General features: G+C 40.8%; 1 protein-coding gene across 1 annotated transcript in view; it reads right to left on the reverse strand.

The window, feature by feature from the left end:
• Nucleotides 1-22,720, reverse strand: part of LOC109039883 (prostaglandin E2 receptor EP3 subtype) — a 44,035-nt gene extending 21,315 nt beyond the window's left edge. The window contains exons 1-3 of the mRNA XM_019055594.2: nt 21,021-22,720; nt 8,560-8,764; nt 7,439-7,656 (exon numbers count right to left, since the gene is read on the reverse strand). Of these exons, the coding sequence (XP_018911139.2) occupies nt 7,439-7,656; nt 8,560-8,764; nt 21,021-21,554 (957 nt within the window). The 5' untranslated portion in view covers nt 21,555-22,720. The remainder of the gene's footprint in view (nt 1-7,438; nt 7,657-8,559; nt 8,765-21,020) is intronic.
• Nucleotides 22,721-23,317: the final 597 nt, after the last annotated feature.

The raw sequence follows: 23,317 nt of genomic DNA on the forward strand, positions 1-23,317 counted from the left end.
AAGGTTGGCAAAAATGTTCCTCTTTATAAAGCCATATCGAGAACTTTCTCTTCCCTTAACCACTGTGGAAACCAACTGGGACCTCCCAATAAAAAGAGCTGCTTGAGGAACGACTTTGAATACGACCCTAATTCTAAAATAACCGGGATAAAAATATCCGCGATGGTACTAATTCAGCATCGAACCGAGTAGGCGGGCAATGAAACCTATTTTACGCTCCGACTCCACGCCTCGGGTATGGAGTCGCTTTTTCCCGCCTTTGGAAATCACTTCTCGGGAGCTCGCGTGTCCCTCAAAGCACCACAAAGTAACGCGAAACTCGAGCTTGAAACCAATGGCGAAGCGTGAATGATCAATTATCGATATTTTCCCCGTTTGAAGCTACGGTAAAGAATCGATTATTAAGTTGCTCCTTGCGAACACTCTATTAATCGATCTGTTTCCGTATGTTCAAAGGGCAGATCAATCGATATATCGCAAAGCTGGTTGGAACGAAGAGAGCTCGTTTCTCTGTGCACGCGGGTTTTCCTCTCGCGATAAGCAGAGGGCGTGGGTGACAACTTCCCTTCGAAATCGGAGCAGCTGGAAATCAGAGTCACGGCGAAGGTGACATTCGGTATCGGTAATCGAACGGCTGACGCCAGCCCGAGCGCCCGGCTCTCCGTCGAACGCAACCCGCGATGCATCCCCTCGCGGTATTCGCAGGCGGCGCCTCGCGTGCGGGCTCGTTCGTTTCGCATTTTCCCGGAAAGGGTTTCGGTGTCGCGCCGAATCGATACTTGAATCGGTTTCCGCTAGACGGCCGCAAGTGCGAAAACTCATGAGCCCTTGCTTTCGTTGATCACGCAGGAAGCAAGGGCTCATGAGTTTTTGGACTTGCGCTCGTTTAACAGGAACCGATTCAATTAGCAATTTGAAGCGTGGGTTCCATTCTCGCGTCGGGGAACTTTGAGTTTGTTTGAAAGGAAAAGTAACCGTCCCGTAATGAAGATTCACTCGGGCGTGTGACTGTGGAATTACCCTGTTGAGTGGGCTCCCAGACACTATTGGTTCGCTTGTAGTGAGGTTGAAAATAATGCTATTCCGTGCACTTATCATATTTTACACTGAAAAATCATGAGGGCAGCGCTGCTGTGCTAAAGAAATACGCCGTATGAACCTTAAGGCGATGCCAAATTTCCTGGTAAACTCATGAATATTTTCCTTCCAATTTTTCAGATAATTTTCGCAGTTTCATCTGAAGATTCTGAAAATTTAAAGGAAAAATATTCATAACTTTCCTCAAAAATCAACATTTTATCGAAGGAAATTTGGCAACTCTCGGATGTTCATACGGCGTTCTTCCTTAGCACGGCAGAACTTGTCACGCTAATAATGCCAAAAACCGGTCAGTAGAACTGGTGAAAGTACCAGTTTACTTTTTGTACTGCATTAAACCCAGTCTCCCCTCCCTCTCGCATTTGCAATGAATATTAATAAGTTCCAGGGTCGAAGTTTTGATCGAACCTAAGGGAAGGGCCTGTCTAAGGAGTGACTTGGAGTACCGACCCTAAATCCATAGAAGGTGGTAACATTTACTTTTGAAATTGAAAAGAAAAATCAATGAGTTTTGATAAATTGGCAAAGGTCTTGGTGACAATGAATAAAGTTAAATTGTCACACTAATTTTTATTGCTCCTTTAGCTTTGATTGGGCCCATACCATGAAGGACGTCTTGATAATTTTTGTATCGCCTATTTGAAGTTCGCCTTCAACAACGATGCATAGGCAACATGCCAATCGAGGAGCGTGAAAAGACACCTTTTGAAAAACACCCGCATTTATCTTGATCCGTGAACCTTTATAAAACCTAGATACAATGCGTTGATCTTGGCGATACTGTCCACATAAGATTCGCCTTCAGTTTGGCCGCATAGGCAACAAATCTACCGAAGAAAGCGACAGTCCTTTGCCAAGTAATATCAGCATTATTTGTAACGCAGTGTAGGACAAGTGATGTGCTACAGATGGAGGTTAATTATGCATCATTTGGCGCAAAAACCACTCAAACATTCCAATAATTCACCCCTCGGCTGCAATCTAAAGTTCAAGGAGGAAAAACGAGGAATTCGAGAAAACCGTTGCATAAGTTCCGGCTGTACAACCGCCGGCGCTATCGCAGTCTTCGAAAAAATTTACTTCAAGCACTTATAAGTTATTAATGAAGCAAATTATGACTTGAAACTTTGCCTCCATGCTGTAGAGAGTTAAAGAAAAGTGATCATCATTAAAAAGTGGAAACTGATATTTTCGATTCCAAACCGATTTTTTCGCCGTAATGAAACATCTAAGTTTCCAACTTAAGGTGGATCTCCAGCTATTGCGCAATGCATTCGGGGTATTTATCCGCATTCGGTTGATTGTTTTGGGAACATCTAAATTCCTGTCTGTAGATCAATCATCAAGGAATGTTCGTACCGAAAACTATCTTCCAAAGCCTTACATTAAAGTCAAAAGTGCTGTTTCCATTTTACAACCGATTTCAATGTCGTGACATCGATGGTTAATCGGGAACAGTACTTCGATAGTGAAATACGTATGCAAATATGTACTGTAGAAATACGTATCTCATTTTGCAGACTTCCTGTCATACTTCATTTTCTCTTCGAAAAATACTGAACGTCATTTTTGGAAAAATCCGATGATTTTACTTCTCTGTATATATGAAGAATATTCTGTGAAAACTTCAAGCCATGATATTGGTACGGTGGCTTTAAAAAAAAAAAAAAAAAAAAAAAAAAAAAAAAAAAAAAAAAAAAAAAAAAAAAGTAGCGGAGTTTTCGAAACACCGCAACCGATAGGCAGGTTCTTTTTGCAATTTCTTCGTCGACTTCTGATTTTATTTAAAGACTTTAGAAGACGATTTTCGGCACGGACATTCCTCATGCTTTATCTACAAACTGAAATTTCGATTCTCCCAAAATGGGCGTATTTCCGCTAAACGGAACTATAGACGAGTGGGGAAAAATTGGGTGTGCTCAACTGCTCAAGAAAGCTCTACAAGAAACAATATATGAGTAGGCGTGATACCTTTTGGGGAAATGGAAAAGCGGGATTTCACATTCAAATGAACGTTAGGGCCGGATTAAGGTTGTGGCCACATGGGCCGCGGCCCATGGCGGCAAATACAAGGGGCGACAAATTTTGCAATTTTTTAAATATAGGTATAAAAGAAATCGGATTCAGAAAAAAAAATTACCAATGAGAAAAGGGAACAAAATCTCTCTTTCCTGAGAGTATGGTAATTTCTAATTTTGCCGTCTGTCGGTGATACAAGAGACAGCATCTTTAATTAGTCGTGTTAAGAGAGGAACCAAACAAGCCATGGACCACGAGACAAGAAACGATTTTAAGCATTCTGATACATGTTTTTTCACCAGAATTTCACGTAGAACACGATTCGTGCAACGAAAATTGCTAAAACCAACTTTTAACGAAGATATTAACGTTTTTATTTCACATTGGACACGAGGAATTTGCACTGCCCGCTCACAAGAAACTCAAAGCTCTACTTGAGTCAAATCGCGCACTACAACGGTTTCAGCAAGCTTCTCAATGGAGCAATGTTCATTTCCCATCATGTGTTGTTCAAACCACAAGAAATTTGCTCTAGCTGAGCCAAACCGTCAAGATTGAGGTTTTCAGATTTTTATATCGCTGAGACTATCATGATAAACGTTTAGCGCGCGATGTGAATTACGTAGAGCATTGAGTTTTCATGAGCGGGTGGTTTGAATTCAAGCATCAAGAATCATTAAATATCTTCGTAAGGAGTTGATTTCGGTAATTTTCGCTATGCGCATCGCATTTTACGTGAAATTTTGGTTAAGAAACATGTATCAGAATGCTGAAATTTCTTACCTTGTCTAGTGGTCCATTTGGCCTGGAGCTCAGTGCAGAGAGGAATGATGACGAGGACTTGAGATGAAAAGGACAAGCCCTCGGCGCGGCGGTCGGCATGTAACACATATGAGTGCCAACAATACTGCATAAATACTCCACTCATTGCGTCAAACACAGTGCGGTCAGGAGCGGTCGGCGTGAAACGCATAGCGCCTACAAGACTGCATGAATACTTCGCGCATTGCGCCAAACACAGTGCGGTCAGCACGAAGCGCATAGCGCCTACAAGACTGCGTGAATACTTCACGCATTGCGTAAAACTCAGTGCGTTCAGCAGCGGTCGGCGTGAAATGCATAACGCCTACAAGACTGTAGGAATACTTCACACATTGCGCCAAACACAGTGCGGTCAGCGTGGCGCGGCGGCGGAAGTTGAAATTATCAAACCACATTTATGTTTGCTCTTTCAAAATTGTTCCGTTATTAATGGAAGGCCTTGTCCACACAGAGATAGGTTTACGGAACTGAACTTTCGCGGAAAGTTCCGTGAAATTTTGCTAGTAGTGTTGACGTGGCTTTCGCAAAAAAAATGTATCCAACACGAGTAAACGCGTCTTATGCACAGTACGTTTCCACCTGTCTCCGGTTCCGTTTAGCAGAAATACGTCAAATTTTGCCATGCTACGTCACATTTTTACATGGCCATCCTCACGCTTGAGCTGGGCCTGTTTAAGGATCTCATCAAGCGGAAAGTCGTGAAATACGGAGTGCCCTCGAATACACCCTGATCAATAACTCCAGGCGTACAATGAAATAAAATAAAAAAAGAAAACTTTTACGGTCCTCGTAGATTATTCAAAAGCGGGCGCGTGGAGCACTTGGCCATCCGATATTACGAGTTAAGGTTTCTATAAATGGCGCGCGCACGGGCATGGCAAGGCGGAGTGCTTTTAATGGACCATCGCCCTTTTGTTTCCTTTGCCCGCGTTTCAACGAACAAGGGCATTCGCGGGAAAATTTAGAAACTTCCCCGACCTCGACACAACACAAGGGCAAGTAATGAAGTTTCGCAACCGGGATTTGCAATTTAATCAACGTGTTCTCCGTAAAATTTCGCGCGGAAACACCAAATCTGCTGTGCTGAGGACAAACGTTGTAAGGGCCTTCAAGTGTTGCCAAATTTCTTCCAATAAAATACGAATTTTTAATGAAAGTGTTGAATATTTGTCTTGCATTTTGCGAGAAGGAACCAAGAGTATTACAATGTCGCTAAGATTGTGCAACTTTTTTTACTTTGCAAATATAATTTGATCATTTAAACAAGTTTTATCTTTGCTCCCAGTAAATTATAGTTTCAAGACGAAAATTGCCTTAATTTTAATTTTTCGCATGATTCCAGTAATTTTATTCCGAAGAATGTAAGTTGCACAATCTTTAGCAACATTAGATTGCTCTTGGTTCCTTTTTGCAAAATGCAATGTATTTGGGCGTATTTCTGCTAAACGAAACTGGAGGTAGGTGGGGAAGAAGGGGTGTGCTCGATAGTTGACGGCTGTAAGAGTGAATGGTAATTATAAAGCGCCAGTGACGTCAGCGGCGACGGATTCGGGATCGGGAACGGACGGGGAGCTATAACTCATGAGCCTTGTCCACAGCGCTGTTGGCACATGTCCACGGTTCATGAGTTACCATACATTTGGCGCCTAGTTCTGTTCAGCGGAATGTATAAAATCCCGCTTTTCTCATCGCGCCTACTTTTACATTGTTCCTTCTGTAGCTTTCTAGAGCACACCCCATCTTTCCTACTCCTCTACAGTTCCGTTTAGTCGAAATACGTCCATTCTTATTTCAATTTTTCAGAAAATTTCACTTTGACCTAAATTATATGAAAATTTCAAGGAAAAATATTCATAGCTCTCCTCAAAAATTACCGTTTTATCGGGGGAAATTTCGCGACTCCTGAAGTCTCTTACGGCCTTTTTTCTAAGCACAGCAGAAATGACGTCTTCGATAACACCCGCAATGGTCCACGATGGGGGGTGAGAGTGGAGCATCGCAAGACATCTTTCACACTTTCCAAGTCAAAAGCTCTCTGGTTTAATCCCTGCCTTTGCCGTCCATCAAGTCAGACTTTGCGTCGAAATTAGCACAATTGAATTGAGAATGTGCGGGGAATTTAAATGACCAGATGGAGCATGGCGAGCGAACCTGCCGTGCAGTTGAACCATTAAGACCTCGAAGCCATACGATATTCATCTCGTAACTTAAGGCATCCATATTGATGAATGTTGAGGGGAGCTCGATAAATCCTGTGACTGTTAATAATCTGCGAATAGGTATCTGACTGGTGTATAATTTTTTTTTTTTTTTTTGGTATAGGTCTGTATCCATAAAGGTCTATGTAGCCTTTAAAATAAACAATACGTCCGTCGACGGGAAAAGGGACCTCAGTTCATGAAGGAAAAATTTCTAACTAAGCGATTATAATAATTATCATCATTTAACTTTAATCTCACAATTTATTCGCAACAAATCAGAGTTACCACAGTCAGGTAAAATCGGAAAACCGGAAAATGTCAGGAAAAATGACGAAAATGTCGGGAAAATTTATTAAATCACCTTCATTTGCTTTCTAGAATGAGTTTGAGATTTTGAACAAGAAATTTTGCCTGAAAACTATTTTCAATCATGTCTTCTTAACCATCCGTCAGATCTTCAATTGTCAGGGATTTTCACCAAAATGTATCAGAGAAATCAGGAAAATGTCATGGAATTCTAAATTTTATGGCAACCCTGACAAATGCATGCAAAATCAGAGATGATTAATTAATTTCTAACAATTGCCCAATTTCCAGCTTTCAGTTTAATCATAAGTAAAGTGATCACACAATCCTGATGATATTACAATGCACTTGAGTGCGTTGTGCAAATATGCAGAGGAAATGATCTTCGTTTTTTGCGGGAATGAGACTGAAGAGTGAAGACAAAATGCAGTTACTTTCAACTTTCAAGTATGCAAAATTGCATAAGCATCGAATTGAAGGAGCACTTTAACTCACGCCTGTATTTATCACTCATTCGGCTCCTGTTCTAATGTGTGTTCTTACTTCATACAATTAAGAGAGAAACAAGGAAGGAGGAGAGAGAACATTAAAATAAAGAGTGTCATTACTAAATTTAAGAGGAGAAAAGCTCAGAATTAAGAAAATGAAGGTGCACTTATTTACTCAAGTAGCTGTCCATCGTTATTTTTTCCTCCCTTCCACCCCTGTTCACGTCTTTTGCCCATTAAAGAGATTATTAAACTATCGTTTACAGAGGAAATGGCTCACTAGAAAAAGAGGTAAATTGAATCTTGGCAAGAACCAATTTGCCAATCAAATCCTGAATTATGCAAGCGCGTGCCGATTTCTCTGGAGTGAGGCTATAAGACCAGCGGAAAATGTCAAGTTCATATTGATTCAAATGCGCTCAGAAAAAGGATTGTGTCAGCAATCAATTATCGCGTGAACCCAACTATTTCGATACGACTAATTATTACTCGACAATGCCTTACCATTTGAGGAAGCCAGCATAGGACGAAAACAACGCAGAGTAGCACCATAAGTTTCCCGAAGGCAACCTCCTCTTTGGTCGAGGAGTTGGAGGACAGAGAGCTGTTTCGACTGATCCTTCTGACGAGGACATGTTGTCGGGATCCTGGTGGTCCCTTCAGACACAGGGATTTCATCACAGCCAGATTGCACCACACAATACAGAAGACCAGGATCATCCCTGAAATATAATGTAATCCTTGAATTGTACTGATTTCGACTGCATAATGTCAAAGTGTATTTGGTTGATTAAACGTTAACACTCCCGTAACCCTTATCATTTTTTTTTGGCTGATACATTTTAAACGATGGCCATAAGCGCAGCCAGACTGTTTTCCTGGGGGTGGGGGGTCTAGAAGGTATGGACTACCCCTCTATGATAAAGGGGAGTCCAGGGAATTGTTTTAAAATTTAAACCCTATTCGGACACATTTTGAGGCTTCCGTGACACGATTTTTACAATAATTTTTGTACAAAAATTGCATTCCTATGAAAATCAATTGCACGTTACTGAAAATAAACACAGTAAAACTTCCGCAAGTGCGCTTGCGAGAAACTTTGGGAAAAATTGCAAAATTCCTTCTTCAAATTGACAGATCTTCTTAAGGGCAACTGCGACAAACGCATGTATCCTTGACGAAGGTTTTTTTCCACCATCCAGAATTTCTGGGGTGGGGTAAATGATACTATTATCAATTCCGGGGCCTTGCCCCCCCCCCCCCCCAAGCTACGCCTTCGTCAAGGGATTTCCATGAATTTTGGAACTAGTAGCTCATAGAACTATGCTCATAGTAGAGTCTATGTACTGTCTACTTCCCTAATACTAACCAGTTCTTGTGTCATTGTTTAATTTCCTAAAAAGACTATTTAAATCAAAGAGAACTATATCCATTCCGACATTAACCCTGATATGTGTAAGAATAGTGCATGCATGATAGGGTTCTCGTCACGATGGATATATAGTTCCTTTTGATTTGAATTTGTTGAATGATCCAAGAAGCAGATTTGTTCTGTTTGATTTGTGAATCCAGGTAAGTGTCATCACTTCAAGGATTGATTCGATGGAATATTTTTGAATGCTCACCGAAAGTGAAATATAGGTAGGCATAGGTAACGTCAGGCGTTTCTTTGGCCATTTTGTATCGGGCACAAATGTACTGGCCGGTGCAGTTGTCTTGCTCAGCGTACAGCCCGAAGTGAATGTTGGGCACGAGAGGCAGACAGACCAGCGTCAAACACACCAGCCACATCCCGAAAATACTTCTTTTTAGTAACTGGATCGTGACGTGCTGTAATCATACAATATCAAAATTAGTCCGTTAACATGCTCGATCTTTACGGATCAGTTTCTAGGGATGGAGTCAAGTGAGATTGAAGAGGCCTTTACATGGGGTAGGCATGGTGGGATGGAATAACTATTCAACGGCCTAAAAGTTTAATTTTGTATCATTAGGTGTAATAATCAAATAAAAAATTCGTGAAATGGGAGAATATGTGTCGGAGACCCCGCATGGATTGCCAAGCCAATCGCCAATACTCTTTAGTCGTGAGTAATCAACTTGTCAACGTAATTTCTTGAAAACTTCTCCGAATTTTCTCCTCTTTTAGCAGAATGTACTGTCAAAATTCCAAGCTATCAAGTTGGCTTATTTTTCTTCGACAAAATGAAATAGGAGCAGGCATTTGGAATCTAAGCTATGGAGATAAGTACTTTCGCACTCTAGCCATGGATATATTATCTCTGGACGAACCAAAAGGTTAATCTCGGGGTTGAGTGGTGCGTTCCCGCGATCAAAACTCTCCCTCTGTCATCATGGAGTTTTAAGAGGAGGGGAGGAGAGGGGTGAATGCTCGTCTCTACATTCCATTCAACACACACTCTACACGGATGCCCTCTTAATAAATCGATCTCATATTTTCTAAGCGACGTCCATTCAATTTCTGTCACATCAAGCGGCTGCACCCGGAACTGCATCGCGGAATATCGGTCGTTGTCACCCCGATAATGAAGGAGCACCCACGAGGGATGATGCCGAGGCAGCGTTTGCCGTTCGCCGGGAATCGAACCCAAAATCATGGTAGGAAAAGCAACAAATCGGCAATTCAGCGATGGAGGGTTCTGGGTCGCCGGGAAAAGGAGTGCGCGGGGTCAACATAACCCACGGCGCGTCTCTCACCCGTTAAATTGCCCCCCGTGACGCACGCGGTTGACGTTTTTAGTGACGTATTGCGTTGACGAAAAGACGGACCTGAATTGTTGGATCGTTATTGAATGATAGTATTAGTCGAGCAAATTGACAAGTGTGAAACGGGATTGTAGATTTATGACATTGATGACCGGTCAAAATTGAATAAGCTTTTCTGAGTATTGTTTAAGAGCGGCTTTAACGTGTTAAGACAAACGTTGTGACGAAATTCGCATTGAGATCTACGAGATGATTATTGAATTCAATAGACAAAGCGATAGACAGAGAAAACAGAAAGGAAATGGAACGATTTTATTGGTTGAAACGGAAGGCTGTTATAGACTAAGGGGGAAACGATGGACCACCAATGCAGGATATCATGAAACAATCAAATGAACTTTGACTAAGTACACTGAGAATAAGCTCCAAATTTAATAGGTGTAAAATTAGGGTTACAAATATACATGGAGATACAGCCCGCTCTGAATCCAATCGGCTTTAGACGTCGTGCCACTCCCTAATCATAGAGCCGGGATTGGATGGAAAATCTGTGCAGCCTATAATTTTGACCCACAGTATTTGCACAGAATGCAAGTCGACATTCTTCCGGGGAGAAATGTTGAAAAAAATGAGGGAAAAAGTCTGGAGGAAGGTTGGAAAGTGACGTGTTGTTGCATCACATTGCACCAGTTTCCACAGTATCAACCAATGACGATGTCCTTTCCGTAACTTTTATAAATTTGTTTGTTTCTCACAGTTGTTTCTATTCCAATAATTTATTTAAGTATGTATTTACATTATTCATTATTTATTTTATTCTTGCTTATATGTCGGAAAATTGTATGCTATTCTAAAATAACATTTAAGATAAAGAAGTGTGTTATGTGTCTCTTATTGGGAAAAAAGGAAGAGGTTGTAGAGAAGAATGAAAAAGATTTCTTGCGCAAATTAATGGATCCCACGAATTTAAATACAATGTTCCTTCAAAACAGCTATAAATGGTAAAATTTTGATAAATTCTGATGTTTTTCTTTAGTGCCCACAGTGCCTCCTACTTGCTTTTAGTTTCCGTAACTTCGCATAAAACTACAAATCCCGTTTCTATAGGAAAAATAGGTCGCGAATCAAATGCGACAAGAGGCAACCCACACGCCGTATCCGATGCAATACCTCGAGTATCGCCATGCGGCAGTCGCTAATCGAAACGTGGAGAATATATCGAACGCAGTTTCGATTGATCGTGTCGTGCCACTTTGGTGCCCCGGGCAGAGTGAGTAATCTGTTATTACGGTCTAACTGGACGATGTACTGATGAACGGGGTATAAATTTTTCTTGGGGGTCTTATTGACCTCTCGGAAAGCTCTTGGGCTCTGTTGCCAAGTCAGGCAATGTCTCTTAATATCCGCGGACTCTATTTATAGGCAATGGGCGATTTTTTAAGCGATAATGACAACGCTTTGGTTCAGCGTCCTCCGAACAAGTCTCAAAGGATTCTCTGATGCTGGCTCGTTAAGGACCTCGTTGTTACTTCGGTGGCTATCATCGGATTTTTTTCACGAAAAGCGTCAACAGTTCGACCCACTGTTGCTCGGGACCTATCTCGCATTGCTGCGTCTTAGTTATTGATTCGTGTCAAGGTCTTTCCTCTTTTTCGTCAGTTCAACCCACAGGCGGATCTAGCAATTTGGCAACATCGGATTTTCTCCGTTTAAAACTATATTGAATAATCGATTCTTGTCAAAACACCTGGTCCCTTCAAGAATCGATACATTTCCATAGACGTAAATGGGGGAGAAAACAATGTTGCCAATTTGCTGGATCCGCCAATGGTTCAACCATACAGGACATAGGTAGCACTGAAGCAAAAAAATTGAGAGTTGGACTGTTTTGAGAGATACGTAACAAATATCGAAATAAAGCTCATTTAATGAGCTCAATAAAGTATACTCGATGTTGTGACCCTTTCTAATAACTTTTTAACGAGCTCTAGTTGAGCTCATTTCGTCTAGAATTCGCTTTCCCTCCGCGATTTTTGAAGGACGTGCGACAAAAAACTCTCTAGAATAGATCGTAATCGATAGTAGCTTGATGTATCATTTGGTTCAAAACAATAGAAAATAACCCCAAACAAAAATTTTAAGTTTTAGGTAAAAAAGCTGAAAATGAGAAAATTCCTAACAATTTCACAATACATTGCCATTTCACACTCATTAAAATAAAAAATCACAAGAAACCCGTTTCCTCAGATTACTCAATTGACTTTTGTGGCTATTTTTACATACTGAACCAACCGAAATATATTCGATACAATCTCGCTAGTTAGATGTATCGAATACGATCTGTGGGGAGCTTTGAGCTCTCTATACCTGGGCTGTCGACTTCTTGAAAATCATGGATTCGTTGAGTTTTCCACGAATAAAATGTATCAATTTTCATGAAAATTTAACTAGGAAAGTCGCATCCATAATTAAAACAGTTGCGACTGCAAAACCTGCTGAAAATTTCGGTCCAGCTGAGGCGCTTATTCTTGCGGACGGTCACAAAAATATTACATAACAAGTCTCCGATATGTGCATTATAGCAAAACATTCATAAACTATAATTAATTGAAGCATTCAACACAATTAGAAGATACCACTATTCGAACCTCTACGTAAGAATTGTGCCTACCTTGTTGAATGAAGGAGAATCAGTGCGTTAAAAAACTTCCCACGTCGCCGCAGACCATTACTTAAAGGGGTACCACTTAAGATACCAGTATTCGATACTCTTCAAGTACGTTTTGCCCACCCTGTTATATGAACACGAATCACTCCGTCAAAACAATTTCCATTAGTTATACAAGCCAATATTTGAAGAAATCAGCAAACGTAAGAGATGCCACTATTCGACCCTATACAAATTGGTTTTGCCTATCCTGTTAGATGAGGGCATATCAGGCTGTCATTACGTGTTTCATGTAATAACAGACCATTATTTGAAGCAGTCAACAAAAATGGAAAGATACCACTATTCGAGCCTGCACGAAAGCGATTTCCCTACCCTGTTAAACGAATGCGAATCAGTCTGTGATACGTACATTCTGAGCAAACCTATATAGCCAGCTTAATAATCTGTTTCGGACCTGGAATGAGCTTCAGTGTCGTTCTTGTCATCCAAGTTGAAAATTTCTTCGAATAAAATTACTATCGAAAGGGGTGGATAAAAACGGAGAGTGAGAGTTTCGAACGAAGGGATGCGGCGGACCACTTTCACTGGACCATAAATTGGTACTTTTAGGGAGAGTGGACTTGGTCTTCTCTGCTTTCTCTTTCACCCGCAACTGAAACAGTTTGACCCCCTTCGTCCCATTTGATAATTATGTTTGCCACGAAAGAGCCCTAATCAATTTAAGTCGACAGAAAGCTGTAGTGGTCGGCCGTCTGCTTTGTATTTCCCCTCTTGCAATGTGAAGGTCAGGGTTACGGAATTTAGGTTTGTACTCATGATAGTCTGTTGTTTTTGACCATTTTCTCAGGCGTTGGACACTAACAGAGATATACTTATCCATTTAATTTGAAAATTTATTCGATTTGACATTATTCAGATATGGTTCTATCAGCAGGTATGAAGTCTTAAGTGACTACTGTCACTGTAAATGAACCACGTTGAGCAGCAAGGAACCAAGCCACTTCAGGTATTGCCAAATTTGAATGGGCAATATAATTTTTTACATGAAAACGGTTGTGTCGATTTGTATGCAAATTTCAATGAATTTTCTGCATAGTACGAAGCAAATTCCTTAAAATTTTCAAAGGAATCCGCACAAACGTTCTACTGTAAAAAATTAAATTGCCCCGTTAAATTTGGGAATACTTGATGTGATTTGGTTCCTTTCTGCCAAACACGGTCCAAATAGAAATTGCTTAAGTATATCTCACATAGAGATTCATTACGTTAGTACAGGTTTAGTACGCCCATTGTATTTTGTATGGTATCATGATAAAGAGTTGTTCAAGTATTATGTAAAGCCTCTCTGCTGACTTCTTACCCCATTCTCCTCTCGGATACCCGCGAGACAACCCCCCTTTTTGAATAACGTGAGACTGGCCTGACCTCCTCTCTCAGATTTCTTAGAAAATGGCGGCGAAAGCTTTTACTTACTGCCGTCCTGAGTAAATACGCCGTATGAGCACTGGAATATTGCCAACTTTCTTTTCATAAAATATTTATTTTTGAAGAAAGATATAAATATTTTTCCTTGAAATTTTCAGACTTTTTAGATCAAATTAAGAGCGAAATCCTCTGAAAAATCGGAGGAAAAATATTCACAAATTATCTGAAAAATTCGTGATTTGCCGAAAGAAACTTGGCGATGGTTCTTACGGAGCTCTTCCTTAGCATGGCAGCATAGCTATTTTTTCGAAAAATACTCTTTCGAACTAAAGCGGAAGGCTTCCGTGAAACAAGACTTGACGTTACTTCCTCCTCTTTTCTTCTTTGTAAGATCCGATAAGGCAAACTTCTGTCCTTGGTCTGAGCTGGGGGGACTTTTCCCCCCAGTGTTCAATTTTTACCTAGTTTTTTGTAGCACATTTTGTCCATTAGATGCAGGTTCAACAAGAAAAATTTGGACGATGGAATTGGCAACGAGGAAGGGGGAGGGGTCCCGTCCAAAAATCAAAACGGAAATTCAAGAGCAACGTGGTTATCATATGCGTGCTTTCTAAGGCTCGCCGCATCAATAACGCCTCGGTGCACATTCATGAGGGTTGACAAATTTCTAACCGAAGAACAGAAAATCGTTGTCGCCAGCTCTCTAACGCGGAATAAATATTTTTGTGACCGTTCGCGGAAAGACGAAATTCAGCACCGAAAAATTTTAAATCGGGCGATCAAGAAATTAGGAATTTCTTACCTACATTGACACAAAAGTATTTTGCAATAACCAAAAATAAGATGCTTTTAAGTTTGCAATTCTTGGAACATACGTCGGAATTGACGTTAGTTTGGAGGAAGATCAACTTAAAAGTTTTGACCTGCAACGTTAAGGGCTTAAAGCTGACTTACAAAAATATGCGACTAACTTAAATCAAACTATTACGCGACGTATTTACTTAGAGATGGTAAATACCAATTTTTTTACCCAATCGAACAAAATAAACGTGGCTTCATGTCTATCTATCACGAACCAAAACATGTTTCAGAACCTGATCAACCTGCTGCTTTGGCGAAAGATGTTTTAATTCGAGTTCATAGTACACAGTTACGAAACAACCGCTTTTTCAAGTGCCTTCAATTTTTCGGTTATACTTAAAACTCATCGCAAAGTCGTAATAGTTATCTACTCGCTCCTTGTCAGGCGCCATCTGAGACCCGGATCTTTTTAGTTGTTACTTCACAAGAGTGCCTTTTATATTAGCTCGCGTTTTGTGAGTAGACGGAGATTCTTGAGACTGCTTACTGCTTCAAAATCAGGAAAAAAAAAACAGATTTAAAAAATTCCTCAAACATTCTGGACTTAAACTATTTCAAAAACGCCCTCATTAATCGAAATTTCCTAAAGAAAGAAAATAAAATAAAATTCGAAATGAATGGGAGAGGGGAGGCGTTCTTAGAATGGCCTGAGCGTTACAAAATACGTCATGTGCCATCTTGCTTGATGAAGCAGAGCAGTTTTGGTGAGGAGCAAGCAACAATGCAGAGAAGCAAATGCGTTTCTAAGATAACCAATTCAGTCTCTCTCGCCCGTTTTTAACTTATTCCCTCCTCCCCCACCATTCCCTTATTATTCTGAAATTCCGCGTAGTTCTTTTGATGTTGGAAGATGAATTTGATATGAGGGAGTGGGTGAGTGTATCTACGCTGGTGTTTCTGAAAAAGCTACTCCGTTGTACAGAGTTCAGGTCACGTCGGTTGTTGGAGGCCATAGCTGGATATTTATACATATAAGTAAATTTTAAGATTAGGATCCGAATTTATTAGTTTATTAGTTCATAATCTTTCTTGTAACAGAGCTTATAGTAAAAAAAAAAAAAAAAATAACACGACTAAATTATACATCGATGTTGTAACTGCAAAAGTGCGTATACCTCGGAAAACACGATTTTTTAGGAGAGTAAAAAAACTGTCTACGTACAGCATTACTTTCAGTAGAAGGGAAAAAATGCCTCAGGGTATTTGGGATAATATGTTTTTTCGGCAGTCATTAGTATTTTTAAAAATTTGTCGAATGGTCAGGGAATCCTGCAAGAATACCAATCCGATTATGAGACCCTCAAACCACGTACCTCGGTTTGCGACGTTGCAGACTTTCTGTCATACTTTTTTTTCCGATGGAAAACCACCCAACATTAATTGTTTATAACCTCCATGATTTCTCTTTTTGTGCTAAAGAAATTCTGTAAAAACTTCACGAAATGGTATTGATTTGTTTTCTTTCGGAAAAATTAATAGGGCGTGGAGATTCTAAAACATCGCAAACGAGATACGTGGATTGGGAGTCCACGGTTTTAGGACATTTCGTCAACGATTTTTTTGTCCGCGTTCCTGTTTTTTCCAGTAACTTACGCCCAGGCGTTTTTTCGGCACGGGAGTTTTGGTCCACGTGCCAGTTGAGATCCAAAGTTAATTGGCCCACATGTAAATACAAACGACAATTGCTCACGGCGTTTTTGGATGAAAATATATAATGTCTTGGAAGAATGAGGGTTTCCTTGTTTTTTTTGTTTTGTCTGTTTGGTTCAACGGAGAGTAATTTATAGTTGAGAATTCTGGTAAAAATGGGGGAGCGTCAATTCCATGAGACAAAATTCACTAAAACTCTCTACATCTCTTTGGTGTAACAGGACTTAATTATCTTTCAAGAAATTCCCACCTTGTTATACCTGAACCGGATAAACCTCTATATTTGCCTCAGCTAAAGGCTCTTAGATTTTTCCTGTGTGCGATAAGTATCTTGATTTATTTTGCGAGGAAAGATCTGTACTTTTAAAGGATGCCTGTCATACTTAATACGTTCAATTTCGTGTAATACTGTGCAACACCTCTGTTTTGAAATAGTTGCTTCAGGCGCCGCCGCACTGCGGGCGGGCGGCCAGCGCGGAACGCGCATTGGCGCCTACAAACCTAAGTGGATACTTCAAGCATTGTGCAATGCGTGAAGTATCCACTTAGGTTTGTAGGCGCCAGTGAGCCTCTCGCGCTGGCAGCACGCCGCTCCGCTCTGTTCGGCTTTAATATTTATACTCGCATAGTCAGCGTTTTTCAACTCATGATTTTGAAATGTTAGCACACTCTGCATTGATTATTCTCATTTAAATTGATGGGGAAAAATATTTATCAATTTATCAAAGGAGAATAATAATATAATGTGTGTTTTTTAAATATTGGTCGTTCCGTGTCAAATTTAATGATTTCCAAAGCACTTTAATTTTTTCTTTTACATTTTGTGCTTTTATTGTGCTGCAGCGAGGTATATGCGCAACGAAACGCTCAAAATTTAACATATTTGACTCTAAAAGATCGATGTACAAATGGGTTAAAACTAAAGATTGCGTGCTTCTTGGTTTTTTTCCCTCTTTTATTCATGTTTGCAGTTTCTGTCGGCACAACTGCGGCTCATTGAGATTAATGTCGCTTGGAAAAGGTTTTACAAATATTTGTCACGTTTTAAAAATACGAATGTTTTCAAAATGAAGTAATAATTTCGTAAAGAAAAAATAAAAAAATAAAAAAAGCACCTATACATATATAAGGTATATTGTACATTCAATATTTTAAAGATAGAAATAAAACCAAATATTCACCAATGACAATTTAAAAAGAAGATTCAAAAGGAGAAAGTAATAACATTTCATTTAGAAAATGAGCAACCATAACAACACCTCCTTCTCTCTCAATTTCTCATTTCCATATTGTCAATATAATTTTACATACTTGCTTGTTTTACGTGTGGGCATAAACTACTGGACAAAAAAGGTGCGTGGACAAAAAATCGTTGACAAAATGTCCCGAAACCGAGTCCACAGTCGATGTTTATTATCCCTTTTTTCCCCATGTCAGTCTAATATAAAACAATATCTGCAGATAAAGTAGTGTTTTAGATGCAAGCATCAGCAATAAAAATCCAACCCTTCTTACGACTATTCAACTACGCACGTGATTGCCTTCCTTTGTGCGACGCGGAAACGTATATTACACCCTCACTTCAACGACCATATGCTCTGCAGATAACGTTAACCTTCAACCCGTGAACGCCCTCAAGATCAATATTGCTCCACCTGTTGCATTGAGCGGACAAGTTCAAGACTTTCGTTCATTTCCCGAAATACTCTTTCATCTAATTTGATGCACTGGAACTTATTGGTTCTCATATCCACGTGCATGAATCGCAAGATTGATACATTATTTGTATCTACATATACGACTCTGTCTGTATTTCATTCCTCTTATCCTTCAGAGATTCTTAGTATCGATGGCTGAAATCGAAAAATGCGTATGTTCAATGACAACATTGCAAATGTTTCCGCTTGTCTCATTTGTTCAAAATGAAATCAATCAGCAAATTGTCTTACAGTTTTTTTGTGAATTTTCTTTTTTATTCAAAAATATTTTTACAGAATATCATGAAGATATTCTGGTTGGTTTTCTCTTAAAAATGAATTATAAATGAAGATTCTAAAACGCTGTAATGAAGGTTCACTTCTTTCGACTTTTGCCATGGATATGAACGGTACAACGATAAAACGAATGAAACCCGTATTTCGTTCGTAGTGTTTCAAGATCTCCACTTCCATTTCATTTCATCAAAGGAGAGCAAACCAACACTATTCTTGAAATTTTCACAGAAAATTTTTCATACAGAGCAGAAAAATCGAGGTACTTTCTAAATGTATGGCGATTGTAATTATTCCATTTGAGAAATAAATTATGACAGGAATTCTGCGGCGCTTCAAACCGAAATACGCGTTTTCACAGTCTCTTCATCGAGTTATCTGATTTCGGCGATTTTACAGAAATGTTCGACAATTTTTTTAAAAATTCCCCAGAAAAAAGGCTCAAGAGGAGTCCATTCCCTCGAACGGATAGCGAGGCTATATAGGAAGGTTAGTAATTTCACTTAATGATGATTTATGAATGTCACGCTGAGAGGCTCTCTGAGGAGGATTGTAAAACTTCGGATTGTTCGTCAAACTAATGACCCATTAAGTCGAGCATCAGTCATCATTAGGTGGGGATTGTGGTTGATTCCCAAAAACTGCCTCCTCTCCGTGTGAATCCACTATATGCAAAATCTTCAAGACACATAAGTGGTTCTTACATAAGAGATGACTCATGTCATAGGAGCGTGGAAAATCTACTTTTGATTTCTCTATACAGATAGGTGTTTTAAAAAAAATAATAAAAAAACCTTTTTGCGCTTGGTTTCTTATTAAGAGACATTTTACTATCTGCTTCTGTTCAAAATGCTCTAGGTCTCTGATACTTTCCAGCTTTTACTCACGGCGGGTTAGCAACACAAGTCGTATAATCGTGTTGTAACCATTATCTACAACACAGTTATATAAAGTTCGGGAAGAATCACAGTAGGAGATCCGAAATCCATATATGCGACACACAAAAGCGACAGAGCAGCATCGGCACAAATCAAAAATCAGCTGTCCGAACTATGATCGTCGTCAAAGAGTTACTATGCCTGTGTAAATCGCCTTCATTTACTCGTGTTGGCAAAATATGTGTCGTAGTGTGAGAATAGTAACCTTATCAAAACTCTTCGTACTACCCCGATCCAATTTACCCAATACCTGGCTCCAGAAGGAGAAACGGTGAAAATAATTGCCGATCGCGCAACGAATCCATTTGACATTTTCAAGGAAAAAAGTATTAATAATGCACACTATAAAGCAATATAGTTCCGAAAAGAAACATGTACCTAAGTCACGGAAGGAAAAAAATTGTTGCTCTTACAACACTCCTAGTGGATTCGAGGTCTAACATTCTTTTCTAGTCTTGTTGCAAAAATACAATAAATGTTGCACCGAAAAAAATAATATGCTGTTTTAGCCCCTAGGATGTTAAAAATGTGTCTGGTGATCTCAAGATGCTGCCTTAACTGCCTACAGAGTTAAATTTGCATTCACATAGGATGTAAAGTTAACTGCGAGGGCAGTAAGGACAACAACTCCGGATCACCAGACACATTTTTAACATCCTAAGTGTTAAAACAGCATATTATTTTTTTCGGTGTACATTTGTGATAGAAATTATTTAACTTCGGCAATCATTCGGTATTTCAATTATTCAAAACGGTTTGGTACAATGACACATTGTTACCGAACGGACAGGGCGGTCGCGAAGGAAGTAGGTGATATCGCAAATTTGGGAAGAAAAGTCGATAGGACCTGATCTCACCATGAACGTTGTAGGAACAAATATTCTTTTTCTACGTAGGAGCCGAGTCGAGGAGGGTGGGGAGTTTGATTGTTCTGAACTCCCTGCATTTATAGTGTAACCTTTCTCTCGGCAATTTGTGTTAATCTGATGGCATTTCTTTTAAAACTAGTGTTCTTGCGGGAAGAGAAAAAAGGATAGACCACATGACAAGTTACGAATTTCAGCATTCTGATCCACATTTCTTCTTCAAAATGTTGCGGAGATTATGATTTGTACGACGGAAGCTACTAAAATCAAGTCCAAACCAAGATATTAAAAATAATTTCAGCATTTGTGTACGAAAAGTTTTAATTTCACGCCCTATATAAAGCGCAAGTCTGCTTTTTTCGTTCGAAAGATCCATTTTTTTATTATTTCCATGAAAATGCCATGATTTTCATGATTTTTGCTCTATCGACAAGAGATGGTCCATAGGTGAACCCGCTCTCTTTCCACGAAGCACCCTTTAGGTTTGGACCGCGAAACGGCCAGCGGACGCACCCCTAATTTGACTACATTTTGTAATAAGGAATTACTATTTCTGCAGACTCATTGTAGAAAAAACATACATGTCATTGGTTTCCCTATGCAGATAGGTGTTTTTATGGATGAGCCAGATATAATGGTTCCTTAATGCAAAATGTGGTCCAATTGGCCGTATTTCTGTTAAACGGAACTAAGCGCCAACTTGAGTTCCTTTTGAGGATCTTAGAATCCCGGATAGCGTGTTCTGTCAAACGGAAGTAAGCGCCATGGAAAAGCATTGCGAGTATAAGACGGAACGAGCATCGCGTTCCGCAACACCCGCCAATCCAAGCCCCCCTCTCCCTTCCTCCCCCTATGGCGCTTAGTTCCGTTTGATAGAAATATGTTCAATCAATACTAATGCTTAAATTCGTACCTTGTCCAATGATCTATTCTTTAGCGGAAAAAATATTCAAGTACCTTCTGGTAGAAGAACGGCATGGTGAGGGCAATGTACCTCTCGACAGCCATGACGATTACGACACAGCCAGAGTACAGCCCGAAACCCCTGAGCACAACCCGGAAGCGACATAGCCAGAGGCTGTGCTTGACCATGCACTGGATGAGGAACAAGGACATCATCCCTATCAGCGCCACCAGGTCGTTGCTCACCAAACACCGCAACATCATCCTGTGCTTGGCATTGTGCGGCCTGGAACGGACCCGGCAGAGGATGAAGAGCGCGGTCAGGTTCCCCAGGACGCCGAGAACGTAGACGGAACAGATGACGATGAGGGTGTATCGGAACTTGCTCTCCTCGTGGACGGGCGGGCTGCACCCGGCGTCGTCGTTGCAGCAGACCCACGTGAAGTTGACGCAGGTCGACGAGAAGTTGGCCGGGCAGCGCGGGTGCGATATCGCGTGCCGGACGTGTGTCATGTTTTCCATGAGGCCCATCGTAGGTTCGGAGAATCGACAGTCAAAGGAAGGCCATCGCAGGGGTAGGAAATCCATCAGGGTAGCGACGCATCCCCCGGGAACGCTCACATTTTACTGTTTGGTCGGCGAGGGCACTGCGTACTAACACAATTTCGCGCGATTTTTTTTTAATGACAATTCGATATTAAGAAATAATGTGTAAGGGTATGTGAGTTTTAATGCGGTGGTTTTATGAGCCGAAGGAATTACACTATTTTTCCGAGATGCTATGACGTTCTGATATATTTTGGTGTTTTTTGAGACAAATGTGCAGAAATTCGTCCGGTTTTTTGTAGATTTTCCAAGGAACACAGATTGCACAGTTTTAGCACGATTGATAAAGATAATTATGATTCAGTATATGTTTCAGTTTGTAAAATTTTACGAAATTGCCAGTGACACTAGAACTGAAAAGGAGGCTTCACAGTAGATCATCTTTACATTTTTGTCACGAAAAGATGTTAGGACTATTGAAGATTCCAGGTTGAAGACAATGATCAAAAATATTATGCCACGAACGCGCAATCAGTTATCAGATCGAAATTAGAGTCCAATCCGAACACTTTTCATAGGGGGTGACTTTTTCTAGAATTTGAAAATCCTGGACGCGCACCTTGAGAGGAAACGATTTATTCTAAAAATGTTCCAGGTGGAAAAATTTCTTAAAATTTCGGTATCGTAGACACGCACTTTGTCGCCGATCAACAAACTACCCGACTTCGGGTCTTCACGGCGACTTTGGACGCCTTGCCCCTACCGAAAGTGAGGTACTGTTTGTAAACCCTTAAAATCGAGTGCAAGGGAGGCAAAAACATACTATATCACCGCGCGGATCGGACGAATATACCCCCGTCACAACTCCGCTCAAAGTGGGAAGCGCACTTTTGGCGAGGATCCGCGAATTAGGGGATGTTGCGAGCGGACGTCAGAGCTGAGCGTCCGAGAGCAATCCAAACATTTACCCTGCGGGGTCGATAATATTCCCATCAATTCCCGCGGGCAAACAACGGAGCCCGGCAGTCAAGATTCCGAAGACGGTGAGCGAAACACTGACTCCGAGCGGGCTGTAAACTAAAATCGACGGACCTGAGAATTACACACCGCGAGACGGCAACGCCACGTCGCGGATATCGAAGACCGCGGATATCGAAGACCGCGGATATCGGGATTGGGTTCACTCTCGCGGACGAAAGATTCCGAGCGAGCTGAACGTGAAGACTGAGGGAGCGGCGGCGCTGGTGGGTGCGTGCGAGGGGCGGGCTCCCCCTCCCCCTCCGCCACCCCCGAAATATTGTCACGTCCCCGCGACCGCGAGGGTCCGCGGGGGGCTATAATGAGACCTGGAAGACCTCCTGGTTAACTGGCGCCATAAAGCGCGGGTGCGGAGCCACTTCAGCCCATTTAACGCTCCTTTTCGGCTAATTCCCCGCGCTGCAGTTGCAAGGCTGATGAGGAGGAAACTGCGACGGTTTAATGGGGTCGTCTTGCCTCGGTCGCGATTTGAGGGAGCGGAATGCTGATCGCGTCGGGGTTTTGGTGTTGAGTGGGGTTGGTTCCGATTATTTTTAAAATGAGTGAGGTTTATTCTTTCGTTGCCTGTTTGCGGGGAGCAGGGTCGTCTGGGGTGGAGATACGAAATGAAATCTGATGGAAAAAAATTCATAAACTTTTCTTTAACAAAAAACTTATACATTTTAATATGTCTAAAGAAGAAGACAGAGAATTTTACTCTTAAGACTTCCCCTCCATCCTCAAATTATTTCATTCACGGGCAAACTGGCTCCGATGGCTAGAGGGCG

The sequence above is a fragment of the Bemisia tabaci genome, chromosome 5, assembly GCF_918797505.1.
Source record: "Bemisia tabaci chromosome 5, PGI_BMITA_v3".
NCBI classification, from domain to species: Eukaryota; Metazoa; Arthropoda; class Insecta; order Hemiptera; family Aleyrodidae; genus Bemisia; species Bemisia tabaci.